We start from the raw sequence: 15340 nt of genomic DNA, 5'->3' as shown, positions 1-15340 counted from the left end.
GATGAGGCCTCAAAAAAGGTCGAAACCGGTCTGGGTAGTGGCCCCTTGCCTTTAATACAAAACATCATACATCCCCTTCTTGGAGATGTGTTTTGGCATTAATGGTAAATCTTAAGATTAGTGATCGGAGCTTGTTCCACTTCTACCACGAGTTGCCTTGGTCTTGCACTACCTGTAGGATCAGCTAGTCTTGCATCACTTGCAGGCGCAAACTTGACATTTTTGTCTGTTTGCTTACTTGGGAAAAATGGAGTAAAACCAGGTTTAAAATTGCTTGGTATCTTTAACAAAACTCAAATTTCTTCATAAAAACATAAATACATAATACTTGACTTTAAGCAAATCCATTTGAAAACCATTGCTTTAAAACAGTTTTGTAAAGTGATTACTTACTCAGTTATTTAATTCATTTATTTTTTTGTTTGTTTGTTTCTTTGTTCCTGTTTTTGTTCATTCAAAATTACAGCAGCATTTCTGTGTTATAATTTATGTACAAAATTAAATATCATCATCCTTTATAGATAAACTTATATGTCATTCAGATTTGGTGGATAGAGTCTATCAGTAGATTTATTTTATGTAACTATATATCTCAAAGGTTAGCTGCTGTTTAAAGAAATACTATATGTAAAATAGTACAGTATTGTGAAATATGTACAATTAATTTTTCAGTGGATTCTGAAGATATGGGTTGATTTTCATTTGTTCTAGAATGAAAAATGGTACCATACCACTTTTTATACGAGGCCAAATGATCAGAATTTTCAGTTGATAGCATGCCGCTATCCCAAATGGACATTACTAGTGGACGTAGCCGGCGACCTCCAAGTAATCATTTTCAGATGATGATTTCCTCATGTAGACTGTTGAACTGCTGTATCATTCACTTCATGGTTTGATAGGTCCCATTCTGGGTTGGTTGTTATTGGATGATTTGATGCACCTGTAGTAGTAATAGTACAGTGCCATGCATTACGTTCATTATAATTGAATCAGAAATGTTTAAACATGTCTTTTCTGCTTGTATGAAAAGACTCCATGACTTATGGTGTGTGTGTGTGTGTGTGTGTGTGTGTGTGTGTGTGTGTGTGTGTGTGTGTGTGTGTGTGTGTGTGTGTGTGTGTGTGTGTGTGTGTATCTCAATTTTTAAAGCCTACTCATACTGATAGATACCTTCATGCTTCCTCCCATCACTATCCCACACAAAAATTTGGTATTATTTCCACCTTAGCTCACCGAGCCAAATCTTTACTTACAGAAGAAACAGAAATTGAAAATGAACTCCTTTTTCTTAAAAAAAACTTTTATTAATAATGGTTTCTCTCCTAAGAAAATTGACAAATTTCTTTCCTCCAGTCACTCAACTTCTGAAGATCCCTCTTTCCCCCAGAGCCTTCATCTCTTTGCCTTACATCAGCTCTCTTTCACCAAAACTGGCAAAAATTCTCAAGAAGTTTAACTTCAGAACTTGCTTCACTACGCTCCCAAAACTTCATTCAATGCTTAGTAAACCTAAAGAGAAACATCTTCCAATTCAGTTTCCAGGAGTGTACAAGATTTTATGTGATTGTGGAAAGCCATACTATGGCCAGACTGCTAAATCCATCCTTCTACATTTGGAAGAACACCGTAGAGATATCTCCTATAACAGGACTAGAACCAGCGCTCTCTCTAGCCATGTTCTCTTTTCAGTTAACTCAGACGAAGGCTGCGAATACATTGTAAACTGGACTCAAACTTCTAACATCTGTGTGCTATGATGAACTCGAGAGAAAGATTGTCGAATCTAGAGAAATTTCTCTAGATTCTTCTCACATCAATAACAGCCTAAGTTTCAATCTCTCTGACGTTGCCTCTGTTCAGTATTGGTGCACTCGCGACAGCGCGTAGTATACGTTTGTTTGGAAAGCTCACTTTTTGTTTTCAAACACGCTATTGTCTTTTTTGTACTTGTTCTATTATTACAATTTTAAGTCTCTGTAATTCTTTATATATTTCTTTGATTGTGATACCTAAAGATGTTGATCAATTTAATGAAACTAGTAGTATCTTTTCAAATATATCAATGTCATCTTTTTTTCTCTCGGTATCAGTCATTAAAGCTTTTTCATATATATATATATATATATATATATACACATGTAATAATAGAAATATTGTTTCACAAGACTCAGTTATACAGATTAATAGTAAAACATGAAATCTTTAACCAACTGTAGGTATTTGGACATGCTGGTGGTGCAAAGGACAAGAAGAATGTATATATATCTTCAACTGGGGGGGGGGGTCCACGTATCAACATCAATGTTATTATTATTATTACGGGCAACTCCAAGGAGTGCTTAGACTCATCGAGGGAGACCCTAAACATCATATCAAGAACTATCCAACATTTGGTCAGTATCTATCACACTTTGCTTTGAACTCATTCACAATCATGGCACCCACAACAGATTCTGTCAACCTATTCCATTCATTCACTACTCTCCAAGCAAAAAAAAAACCTCTTACTTACTACATTCTTACTCAGTTTCCATGGATGGCCCGTAGTTCTTCCACTAACACACCTGTTCTGAAAAATTTCCTCTGAATTAATCTTGTAAAAACCCCCTCAGTAATTTGAATGTCTCAATCATATCACCCCTTTTCCGCCTATCCACCAATTTCTGTAACCCGCAAATCTTCAACCTGTTCTCGTAACGTTCATTCTATAGACCTGCTACCATTCTGGTCACTCGCCTCTGGATCCTCTCTGCATCCTCCTCATCACCAAGTAACCCTGACACCCAGATCTGCGTGCAGTAATCAACATGGAATCTTATCGAGGCTCGATAAAGAGGAATAATAACCTGCTTGTCTCTGCTCGTCAAAGTATTAGTAACAATAACCTGCTTGTCTCTCCTCGTCAAAGTATTCTTCAGTAACCAAGTGATTTGATGAGCTGGTTGAACCACTTTTGCTATGTGCCCCTAAACTTTTAACTCCCTATCCACTGGCACTCCCAAGTCTCTGGCTTCGTCAATTTCCTTGAGTACAGTTCCACCAATGTGGTATGTAATCTTTTCACCCCAAAATGCATAACCTTACACCTTGCCACATTAAATTGACATCCATTCTCCTTTGCCCAATTTGCCAATCTACCCAAATCAACCTGCAGAATTTTGACATCATCTGTATTAGCTATGGCTCTACCCAACTTTGCATAATCAGCAAATAACTGAACAGTTCATCACAGATCCTTTCTATATCATTAATGAACAAATTAAACAGTAGCAGTCCAAGAACTGAAACTCTGCAGCACGCCACTAGTCACAGGCCTTCTTTTGGACTCTACTCCAATAAACTACTCTCTGATATCTCTCCATCAATCACCCTCCTATCTATCTCACCAGCCCTATTATCCATCCCCATGTGCTGCAGTTTACTGATTAGAATTCCATGTTCTATCCTGTCGAAGGCCTTTGTAAAGTCCAACACTATAAACCCATTACCTTTATCCAACTTCGCTGTCATTGTATTATAAAATGTGAGCAAGTTACTGAGGCATGATGTACCTTTCACAAAACTATGTTGTCCCCAATACAGTGTAATTAGTAATTATCCTATTTCCATGTATCTGTTCCTGTATTTTGTTCTTGAGCAACTTTTCCAATACTTCGACAACAACTCCTGATATGCTGATTGGTTGGTAATTTGCTACATCAGTTTTGGAGCTTCCTTTATACAATGGAACTATTTTCCTCTCTTTTCATCACCTAAGGACTGACCCAGAGCTGAGACTTAGATTAAACAATATTGTCAAGAGCACTGACAATTCCCTCACTTCTTCACATAAAACTCGAGCTGGTATACCTCCAATCCCACAGCTTTATGCACATTGATTGAGCACTCTCAAACACCTAGTATATTCTGTTGCATGCTGTCTGAGGTAATTATCCCTTGGCAACTGCATAAAATCCATTTCTTTCCTCCCATGTGTCTTCTCCTCCTTCCAGTCTATGTTCCCATAATTGAAATCCTCCCCATAATAATCACCCATCCTCCACTCATTAAGTCTATTTGCGAATACATTCTATCTCCATCTTTTCCATCGACTGGTCTATAGCATCATCCAACTGTATATTTTGTTTTGCTGACCTCAATCTCACACCAGATAGCCTGAAATGTGCTATTTTCACTGGCCTGCAGTTTAACTTAAACTCTTTGGTTGCAGTTCATTGTCTGGCATCAATAACACTTCTCCCCATTCTTTTCTCTCTAATCTCCCTGAACATGCTATACCCTTCACATTCTATCCCACTAACTATACCATCTTCTATTAGCCATGTCTCACTAATACCAATAACCTTTGGCCAGGATGAGCCAACCAATGCCAAAAATTCCTCCTGCTTGTTCCAAATGCTCCTGGTATTAGTGTACATAAAGTCAAAAAGCCCTTTAGGTCTACCACTATCCTGGCACTTTATATTAATCCCATTCTGGTTTGTTACCAGTGGTACTAACTTAGGCATATTATACACATTCTTACACTTGACTGCCTCACCGATGCCTGCATATCCACTCAACAACTTACCCTCCCTCCCCCTCCCTCCCTCCCCCCCCCCCAAAAAAACAAAAAAACTCTAGTTTCCCTGATTCTGCACATCCATTTTCACTTCATTCAATGATACTTTTTCCCATTCTCTGAACACCAGATCCATTCAAATGCAAGACATCCTTCTTGTATAAGTGCTTTCACTTATCAAACTTATTCCACACCGCTCTCCTGCATAACCTACGCATTGTTATTTTCTGTTTTAGCCCCTCCCCCATTTCTCGGTTCTACTTTGTCATACTGTGGCAACAGACTTATTATCTTAACTCTCTCACTCTTTTCTTTTGCTGCTTTCAGTAATTCTTTCATGTCCTCTCTCATGCCGTACTTTTCTCCTTTTAAATCATTCGTTTCAGCCACTATGATCATTTCTTTCACCCTACCCTTTTGTGCTCTAATAGCCTCATTAACATCATTAATTTTCACACCAGGAAAGCACGATTTTGTCAAACTCATCAATCACACCTTTCACGAGGTGTGATTCTTGATTTTTCTTTCGCTCTTGTTTAAGCCGTCATTTTTCTTATGTTGCATTTCTTTCTGTTATCAGATGATCCACTCGCCAGATAATTTTGCATTCGCTCCAGCTCTCCCTTCACCTTATGTACCACTCCATGCAACTGAGCTATCCCCCTCATTGCAGCCAATTCTTCATTCTTTACATACTATTCTTACATTCATTCAACACTTATACATGCTCTCTCTCTCTTCTACATTCTTGCTTTCACTAACTTTTGCTTCTGCATTCTTGCATTTTTTTCACTACATTTCACTACATAGTTTTACTAACTTTCATTTCTTTCATTTACACCATCTTTTTTCTTTTTAATTTAATTTGCTTTGCATTTATTGCCTTGTGGTCTAATAATATATTGCACTTCTTACATTCTATATTACAATCTTCAATACAAGGGAAATTCCTTCCCTTGTCTCCCTCCCATCTATTTTCTCCACAAACACATCCCTTACACTCCGTCATGCATACATATTACATTCACGGAATCAAATCAATTTCAAAAAAGTCCATTTTGTTAATGCTACTTGATTTTTGCATCATTCGCCTAGTCACACTGGTTGACACCTACGTGGTTAAGCTAATGAGTACTGCCATTGTGTTCTGTTTAATAAATAATAAATCTAACAATTTAATAAATCATGCAGACACACTTTGTTCTCAAAAATAAATAGTACAACACTCAAATTCAAGAAATAATGCCAATTATTACTCAAAATACACTTATCTTTTCCTGAGCTCCTTATCAACACTACACACGTTACTGCCCTCTAGCGGTGAGCCTCCATGTTCTTTGGACTACATTTCTGTTTAATGTTGTCCAAATCTGTGATAAACTGCTAATTCCATGTATAATGCTAACATATCTTCAATTGTTTTAATTATCCAAGCAGGCAACAATTCTGCAGAAGGCCAATAATGAATAATTTATTGTATTTAATATTTTATTCTTGCTGTTAAGTAAAATATGCAGTTGACCTGCTTAATATTTATTTTAATACACACCAATAAAATTTATTTTATTTATTAACAAGATGTAATCAAACAGCAGGTCTATATGGGATGAAGTTTAGAGCTTTCTCATCAAAAATTTCCATGAAGTAATTAGATGGGAGGGAAATAAGCAGCGACCTCATGACTGTCACCTCTATTTTTTTGTAGAATGTTCGTTGCCAATCAAAATAGTCGCAGTTCATAGTGAACTTAAACACGGTTGAAAGATCAGGAGGAAATTCAGCTTGAATAAGGTCTGAAGGGTCTTTAATTGGAATATTAGTGAACAGAAAGGAGATATTAAAACTGACCATAATATCAGTGTGTTGCAGTGTGAGGTTTTGCTATGCTGGTTTTAAAATATATCGGTTTTTTTTTTTTTTTTTTTTTTTTTTTAAGGGATGTGTAAAGGGATGTTGCCAGTATATTGGGAGAACAACAGTTTAGCTAAATGTTCGGCCAATTTATATGCAGGTGAATCAATGGCAGCTACAGTTGGGTGTGATTGCACATTCTATTTGTGGATTTTATGTAGTCTGATATCCAGGTGGAGGGTCTGGAATTATATAGTTTTAGTTTATTAGTAATTTTAACAGGCCAAGAGGTGACCTTTTTAAGTAGTCTGTGAAGTGACTTGATCTGTGTATTAGTAGGGTCATGGTCCTACTATTACCAAACAGGCAATACAACCAGAATCAGAATTGCTGAACATAAGGACTGTAGCCACTCAGGAATTGCTGTCCATGCCTTGGACACCTGTCCCAGGATAAGTTGGAAGAAAGCCACTCTACTCCACTGCAGTAAATATAAATATGAAAGACTATTCCTTGATTCTGCTTCCACCTAACCTCAACAAATTTGACATGAAACTGTCCCAAACTTAAGAAGCGCTCATCCTCCATACTTCAACCCACAGACAAAGACACCCATTTTAACTCACTAGTTGATACTATTATGTTAGGCTTACTTTTAGTTACCATGTTTCACCCTCATTGCTCAAGTGCCTGTGTGCACATGTATTGTGTTCCTTGATGGCAATTTGACTTTGCCAAAATATTGGAAGTATTAATGAAATTTATTTTAGTTGATATTAGTCTATGTTGTAATTTCTTTAAAAAAATATAGTTAATGCTATTTTGATTGACCGTTGCAGTGTAATTGGATCGGACATAGTTGTTGAAGAAATGCTCAAGACATTTGGCAGTATCCTTGAGTTTGTTGTTCAAGTAGAGTCTCAGCACATGTACTGATTTCCTAATCATTTGAAGTCTTGCAGGATAATTACATTATACAAAGATAGAGCTGGGACTAATACAACCAGTTTTAGACCAGTCATATCTGGTGTGGCCATCAAGGTAAGGAAAGACTGGTTAGGATTCACATTATAAGTGGCATATAGTATTGTGATCCTCTCCAGAGGGTAGTTATGGTTTTGTTAAGGGGTAGAACTTGTTATAACAATCTACTCACATTATGTAATAAAGTGACAGCAAAGCTGGATAAAGGAAATAAATATACTGTTATAATTATTGATTTTGCTAAGGTATTCGACAGGATTTCACATGCAAGGTTATTGGTTGTACAAGTCCATAGGGTTGGGTATGCAAAATAGACTTGTGACATGAATAGGAGAGTGCAGATTGACAGATATCAAAAAAGTGTTGTATGGAGACGCTGAGTTTAAGAGAACAAGTATTACCAGTGTATACTACAGGGTTCTATAATTGGACCATTATTTTTTAATATTATGCTAATGATATTGATGGTCTAGAAGTTAATTTTCAGTTATGTACAGATGATTTGGGGGCAAGTGATAAGCAACATATCCTATATGAAATCTCTGCTGGTTGACTTGAACACACTAATTCTGTGATCAAATGTTATTGAGCACATGATTATACGTTTTGGATTAGATTATTATATTAATGAAAATTTGGTGCAAGTACAGTAGTCAATGAAGCTAGAGACTTGGTGATTATAGTGAACTGAGAATTAAAGTTTAGGAGCCACATTACTGAGGTGGTTAAAGCTTGTAGCGAAGAATTTATTTTTACAGATGACAATGCCACACCACATCGTACACGAGAGTGGAAAACTCCTGGAGACCGAGAATAGTGGCCAGCACTCTCCCCAGATCTTAATCCCATAGAACACATTTGGAATGCAATAGGGAGATGCATTGCTGCTCGAAATTTCCCTCCAGGAAACAAGGCCTTATCCTTGCTCTGAAGGAGGAGGCCTTGCCGCAAGAACCCCTGAATTACCTGGCACCAAGCATGGTACGATGTTGTCAGTGCTGCATCACAGTTTGGGGTGGACTTATTTCATACTGACATTTCTCTCTGCATAGTTTTTTTGTAAGCATTGTATATTCGTTCCTTAACTACATCCTTAGGAAATTTATAACTTTTGCCAAAAACATATTGCAATTTAATTTGTACAAAATTTATAACACTTTTTGTGTAATATAATTTATTAGTATGCTAGTGATAAATTTATGTTCACATTTGGCTGTAGTCATGAACATTTTTTCATGTACAGGAAATGTAGTTCGTATAGCTTTTGGACGGCACTGTATATACGCACGTATATGCATAAACATATTGCTCCTAATATGATACCTGTATATTAAATTTTAGTGTTTTATGTCAAAAGGTTAACATATTTTCTTTTTTAGAAAGGAAATCAAAAAAGCATGCTAAACTTCATTTTGCTTGCCAAGGTAAAGGAGAACATTGCCTCTATAACAAGACTTACTTTGTAATGAAAACTCGCAACCCACGCATTTGGATCCATCTTATGTTTCTTGCATTGCAGGTATTAATATATTTTTAAGTTTTACTTTTTAATAATATCCTATCCTTCCTCTTTTCCATTACCAAATAATCTTTGATTAATAACAAATACAGAAGTTGTCTGTTATCTTCCTTTGCTATTTCTTGTAATGATTCTTAAATTCTTGAGATTGTTCTGATGGAATATCTATACAAAATTGAAGGAATTGTATGAACATCTTGTGGTCTAAAATTGCTTTATATTGTATGGTAAAAATAACTGTTTAAATATCCATCTGTAGTTTGTAGGCTGTGTGCCCTCCTGAGTTGGTAGCAGATCATCTACATATCAAAATATCTATTTGCAACCATTTTGATCAATATCAGATTTATATATCAAAAACAGTTGCAACATTAGAATTAGTGCTATAGTTATCTGCATCATAATTCATATAAACGGAATTTAGATCTATTAATTAAGCAGGGAATGGTTATTCCTTTTTACTCCAGAACATGAGCATATCCAACAGGTAGAATGTCATCTTAATGGGAAACTGGGCAGAGTTTCTTCAGTCATATGAGGAAATTCTGAATCTACAAAGTTATCAAATATAAGATTCTGCAAGTTGTAGTCAATACACAACTTCAAACTGTGTATTGACTACAAATTAATTAATTGATTACAAATTCAAGTTTTGGCTACTACACAAATTAACCAAACTGTATTTCACTGACTGTAATGAACCTCCATCTTTCTCAAAGGGATTCATCACAGAAGATAACAGTTCTACAGAGTCATCTCTGTAGAACTGTCTAATTAGCATACTTTCACACCTAGCACAAACTGTCAGAACTATTCTTTCTCTTTAAAACATTGGTGCAACCTGTTTGACTTGCTAGTCATATAATATTCTCTCAAATTGATCATGAGCCATATGCATGTTAGAGTATGGTATAAGCTTATCACTCAATATCTATATGTCAACATTAAATGGCTCTGTCTACTGCAAACCTATATACCCACACATAGACCAATACATACACAAAGATTCAAAGATACCCAAAAATTAGGGGTCATAACACCCTCAAATATAGAGCGCTAACAATTTGATCTGATGAGCAGGTGCTAATGAAGGAATATGAAATCATCATTAGCTAAACTATTAAAAACATGCCAAAATAAACAAAAAAAAAAAAACCTCACAAGATCCTCAACAATAATGTCATGAAAGGTAAAAAACTTTACAAAAATACCATAGATGTGGGAATATCAGAAAAAAATAGAACACTACAGAAATACAATGTTAAAACAACTTTCATACCTCCTGCAAAATTAAGAAGTATACTCAGCTCATCCAAAGATTCCCTTCCTTACCTTGGGGGTGTTTACAGTGCGCCTGCAACTTGCCATACATAAGGGAAATAGGGTATACAATTTCTATAAGAAAAGATGAGCACAAACAGCACATTAAATTCCTTCACTGTGGTAAAACAGGCCTGTCAGACTATGCATTCAAAACATGCCACAGAATTAATTGGAAAGGCACCAAGAGTCCCTATTCTTAGCAAATTAGCAGCACCAAAACCTGGTTTGAAAGAAAATTCAAGCTTGTGAGATGCTGATACATCATCGTAATCTGAACAGGAATGATGGATTGGTAATTCCAAGAATATGGAAGATTCATCTGCAACCCATATAGGATCCACTTATATGCAATTGTGGTTCAGATGGATGGTTCTTACTGGATATCCAACTCTCACTTATGGCTCCAAGAAGCTATTGTAAACTGGTAGTGCCCCCCCTTTCCACAGTAAACTGTGTCGATCCACAGGCTAAACTGAGTGAGGGTAGCCAGATATGGTGATGGCAAGCAGCGACTACATTCAATGAATTTGCTGCAAGAAGTGTCTGTACTCCTTGTTAGGAGTGGCTGAGGTCAGGTCAAGCAGTGATGGTTGACACTTGACGGAACTTAACCACTGAAACGGAAACTGAATGAACTCGAACCAAACTAAAGATGCATGCCAGCTACTGTCGCTCGGTCAAATAAGGGTCACCCTCACTATTAGGGAACGAAGTAGTGAAGCAGAAAAATGTTATTGGAACAAAACATCACTTAGTAGACAGGAAAAACATAACAAGCATAGGCACATGGAATGTAAGAACCCTTCAAGTATTTCAAATACCCCTTCACCAGGAAGGGGTATTTGAAATACTATTGCATGAATTAGACAACTACAGATGGGAAGTGATTGGATTCTGTAAAACCAGATGGACTGGAATAGGAGAATTTTGCTATGGACAGTACAAAATTTTAACTTCAGGCAAGGAGGACAATAAACACCAAGAGGGAGTAGCACTTATACTAAAACCAAAGGCTCAAAACTCTCTATTGTCTTACAGTCTCCTCTCACCTAAAATAATTAAAGCAAGATTTAAAACATCAGTTGGATCCCTGACTATTATTCAAGTATACTCACCAACTTCAACATCATCAGAAGAAGATGTTGAGAGTTCTATATAGATCTGCAAAAAAAAGCCAAAAAACTGTCAAGACCTAATTGAAATGGGGGGGACTTAATCACAAAAGTAGGCAAAGACTAGGATACCTGGCCAAGAGTAATTGGACAGTTTGGGTATGGAGAAAGTAATGAACGTGGTGAAAGACTGCTAAACTTCTGCTCAAATAATAGACTAACAATAACCAACACTCTCCTTTAACAACCAAAACCCCAAAGAAAATGGACATGGATATCACCAGATAGACAAACTAAGAATATGATCGATTATATTATTGTAAACCAGAGATGGAAATCAAGTATCCTAAGCTGCAGATCCTTTGCTGCAGACTGTGGATGAGAATTAGCAAATCTAAAAATAAAGTTGAAAGCAATTTTAGAGTCAAAAAGGAGACTGAATGTAAATAAACTACGAGACAATATTTTAAGAAAATATCAACTAGAACTAGATGAAAACCTGAAGGAACTACCAAAACAGAATATAAAAATTGAAGAACATTGGTGCAAATTAAAGGAAATAATATTAAAATTGCAGAAAATATAATAGGTTACACAGAAAGAGAAAGTAAGAAGGATTGGATCTCGAATGAAGTAAAAAGATTAAGCAATCAAAGGAAAAGCATGAAATTAAAAAAACAGAACTATAACAGAAATGAATAAATAGATTAACCAGAGAAATTAGAAAACTAGTTAAAAGAGACAAAAATAATGGGTTAGAAGAAAAATGCAAAATGGCAGAGAAGCTATCAAAAGAAAATAACCTCCATGGATTATATAAACAAATAGATCAAATTAGTAAAACACAGACAACAAAAATGATAATGATCAAAAACAAATTGGGACAACTAATTGAAAGTAAAACAAAAAGAGCTAGATGGGAAGAATACTTGAGTGATTTATATAATAAAACAGCTCTCAGGATATTATTATTCCAACCACAGAAATGGAAGAGGAAAACAAATATCTTTACTGAAAAAATAATAGCACACAGCATAGATAAATTAAAACTAGGAAAGCATCTGGTATTGATAAAATACATGCAGAATTTTTAAAAGCAGGAAAGGAACAATTTTTGAAACCATTAAAAACATTATTTGAAAGGATCTACAAAAAAATGAGACAAAACCGAATGCAATAATTAGAGGCATTATTGCATTCGGTTTGGTCTCCTCGTTAGTCTCCTCAGTACTCCAAGTAAGGTTTTTTACTAAAGTACTTCAAAAACAAATTAAGCCATATATAGAACTATCATTATTCTTGTAGAAAGGCTTATACGTTAGTAACACATGACTATTAAATTATTTAAGGAATTTACAACGTATACTGGAATATTAATTAAAACACTTGGCCACAATTTTGCCATATCTCCAAAGAAAATACCTGCTGAATAAATAATGATTCAAATAGAACGTAGTATCCGCAACCTTCCAAACCATATCGCCAACAATATCAGACTGGATGTAGCCGGTGTTCTCACCAAAGCAAGACCAACATATCCAAAGATGAATATAAAGCTCTACAAGAAATGAAGAAAAACAAAGAAATAGTAATCACCACAGCAGATAAGGGAAATGCCACTGTGGTTCTCAAACAAACGGACTACACAGGTAAGCTTAGTGCTTTATTGTTAGATCGGGCTTCCTACCTCCCTATTGAGTATAATCCGACCAGCTCCTTAAGAAGGTCACACTTCTTGGCCTGTGGAAGTTACCAACAAACTAAAACCTTTTAACTCTAGACCCCTCCGAATATATGGACTTCCCAAAATACATAAACAAAATGTGCCATTACTTCCTATAGTGGATGACATCGATTCCCCCACATACAAATTAGCCAAACATTTAGTCAAAGTGCTCACACACTATACTGGCAACACACCATCACACATAAAAAAACTCAGCCCACTTCAAAGCCAGTATAGAAAACCTCTCACTCAAACATACTAACATGATGATCAGTTTTGATGTCTCCTCTCTATTGACAAATGTCCCACTCAAGGAAACCTTAGAGCTCATCCAAGCCAAATTTCCTCCCGATATCTCAGCCCTATTTCAGTTCACAATGAACTCAGGCTATTTTGTTTGTCAAGGAAAATTCTACAAACAGATAGATGGGACAGCCATGAGTTCACCATTCTCCCCACCCCTGTCCAACTTCTTTATGGAGACTTTTGAAGAGAAAGCCTTAAACTCTGCCCCACAAAAACCCACTGTTTGGCTTCGCTGTGTTGATGATATGTTCGCTATTTGGCCACATGGCTCAGATACACTCCACTCCTTCTTAACACACTTGAACAACCAACACCCCAGAATCCAGTTCACCTTGGAAAAGAGGAAAACAACTGGTGAATCCGGATGTAGTCTTTATGTTCCGAAATCCTGACATTTGCTGTCCTGCTTGTTTAGCCCAAGTAGGATAGTTTACAGTTGCAAGGGACCTGGTATATCCCAGGTAGGTTAGTGGTTAGTCTTTGGTGGAGCGGATAAGGGATGCCAATTTTTTATATGGTTTGTAACAAGAAGTTAGGTTATATTTTTTTAAGATTTTGGTTATTTTTTCCAAGGTTCCCCGGATATAGGGAATTGGTGATGGATTTAGTGTAATCTTTGTTAAGAAGTGGGGGAAGGAGGTTGTGGTTATCTGGTTTTAATATTTTTGGGGGGTTGTAGCCATTGGCTAAGAAAGTATTAAGGATGTGGTTTAGTTCAGTGGTTAGGGCATTGTCATCTGAATAGATTAATTTTGTCCTGTTATATAGTGTTTTTATAACTCCATATTGTTGTGAGGACGGGGGGATTGCTGGTGAATGTATCTGCCTGTATGGGTGGGTTTTCTGTAAACAGAGAATGCCAAGGATCCATCAGGCTGGCGAGTAATTAGAGTGTCTAGGAAAGAGAGATTGTTGTTTTCCTAGACACTCTAATCGCTTGCCAGCCTGATGGATCCTTGGTATTCTCTGTTTACAGAAAACCCCACCCATACAGGCAGATACATTCACCAGCAATTCCCCCCACACACACAACAATATAGATAACCACACACTCCCCCTTCGTAATAAAGATTACACTAAATCCATCATCATTCCCTATATCTGGGACACCTCGAAAAAAATAACCAAAATCTTAAAAAAACATGACCTAACTTCTTGTTACAAACCATATAAAAAATTGGCATCCCCTATCTGCTCCACCAAAGACCTACCTGGTGTATACCAGGTCCCTTGCAGCTGTAAACTGTCCTACTTTGGCCGAACAGGCAGGACAGCAAATGTCAGGATTTTGGAACATAAAGACTACATCTGGTTTCACCAGTACAGCCACTCTGGGCTTGCAGACTGTGCTTTGGATACCTACCACAGAATACGTTGGAAGAAAGCCATGTTAATACACAGCAGCAAGTTTAAATATGAAAGATTGTTCATAGAATCAGCCTCAGCTCTAAAAAACTTTCTAGACCTCAACAAATTTGGGTGCATGAGACTGCCCCAAATTTTAGAAGCTTGCATCACGAGAACATCAGCCCAACAGCCAAGACAACCCAATTTAGCCTGCTAGGGGGCACCATTAGGACTCTAGGAACAACAGTAGTTTCTCTCTTCTGCCTCATTTGCTTTTTTGTAGTGCCTGCGTGCACGTCATGTCATAGTTGTATGTTCCCATTGAATGTGACATTGCCAAAATATAGGAAGTATTTATTAAAGTTTCTTTTAATTAATATTCCAGTATATATTGTAAATTCCTTAAATAATTTAATAGAACTATCATTAGGAGAAGAACAAGCAGGTTTCAGACCAGGATGTAGCACAATTGATCAATTATTCACCTTTAGACAACTAATAGAAAAGATGCTAGAGTACAACCAAAGTCGCTATATAAATTTTATAGACTTTTCTCAGGCATTTGATTCAATCTGTAGAAGAGAACTACGGAAAACCATGAAAGAATT

General features: G+C 36.5%; 1 protein-coding gene across 1 annotated transcript in view; it reads left to right on the top strand.

The window, feature by feature from the left end:
* Positions 1-15340, top strand: part of melt (ventricular zone expressed PH domain-containing protein melted) — a 338615-nt gene that overhangs the window by 220222 nt on the left and 103053 nt on the right. Inside the window, exon 12 of the mRNA XM_090398172.1 lies at positions 8779-8918. Within this exon, the coding sequence (XP_090254298.1) occupies positions 8779-8918 (140 nt within the window). The remainder of the gene's footprint in view (positions 1-8778; positions 8919-15340) is intronic.

The sequence above is a fragment of the Typopeltis vanoorti genome, chromosome 1 (genome assembly GCF_054136105.1).
Source record: "Typopeltis vanoorti isolate ZY-2024b chromosome 1, IOZ_Tvanoo_1.0, whole genome shotgun sequence".
Taxonomy (NCBI): Eukaryota; Metazoa; Arthropoda; class Arachnida; order Uropygi; family Thelyphonidae; genus Typopeltis; species Typopeltis vanoorti.
Note: the sequence above shows the minus strand (reverse complement) of the source record. Positions and strands in the feature narration are given on the sequence as shown.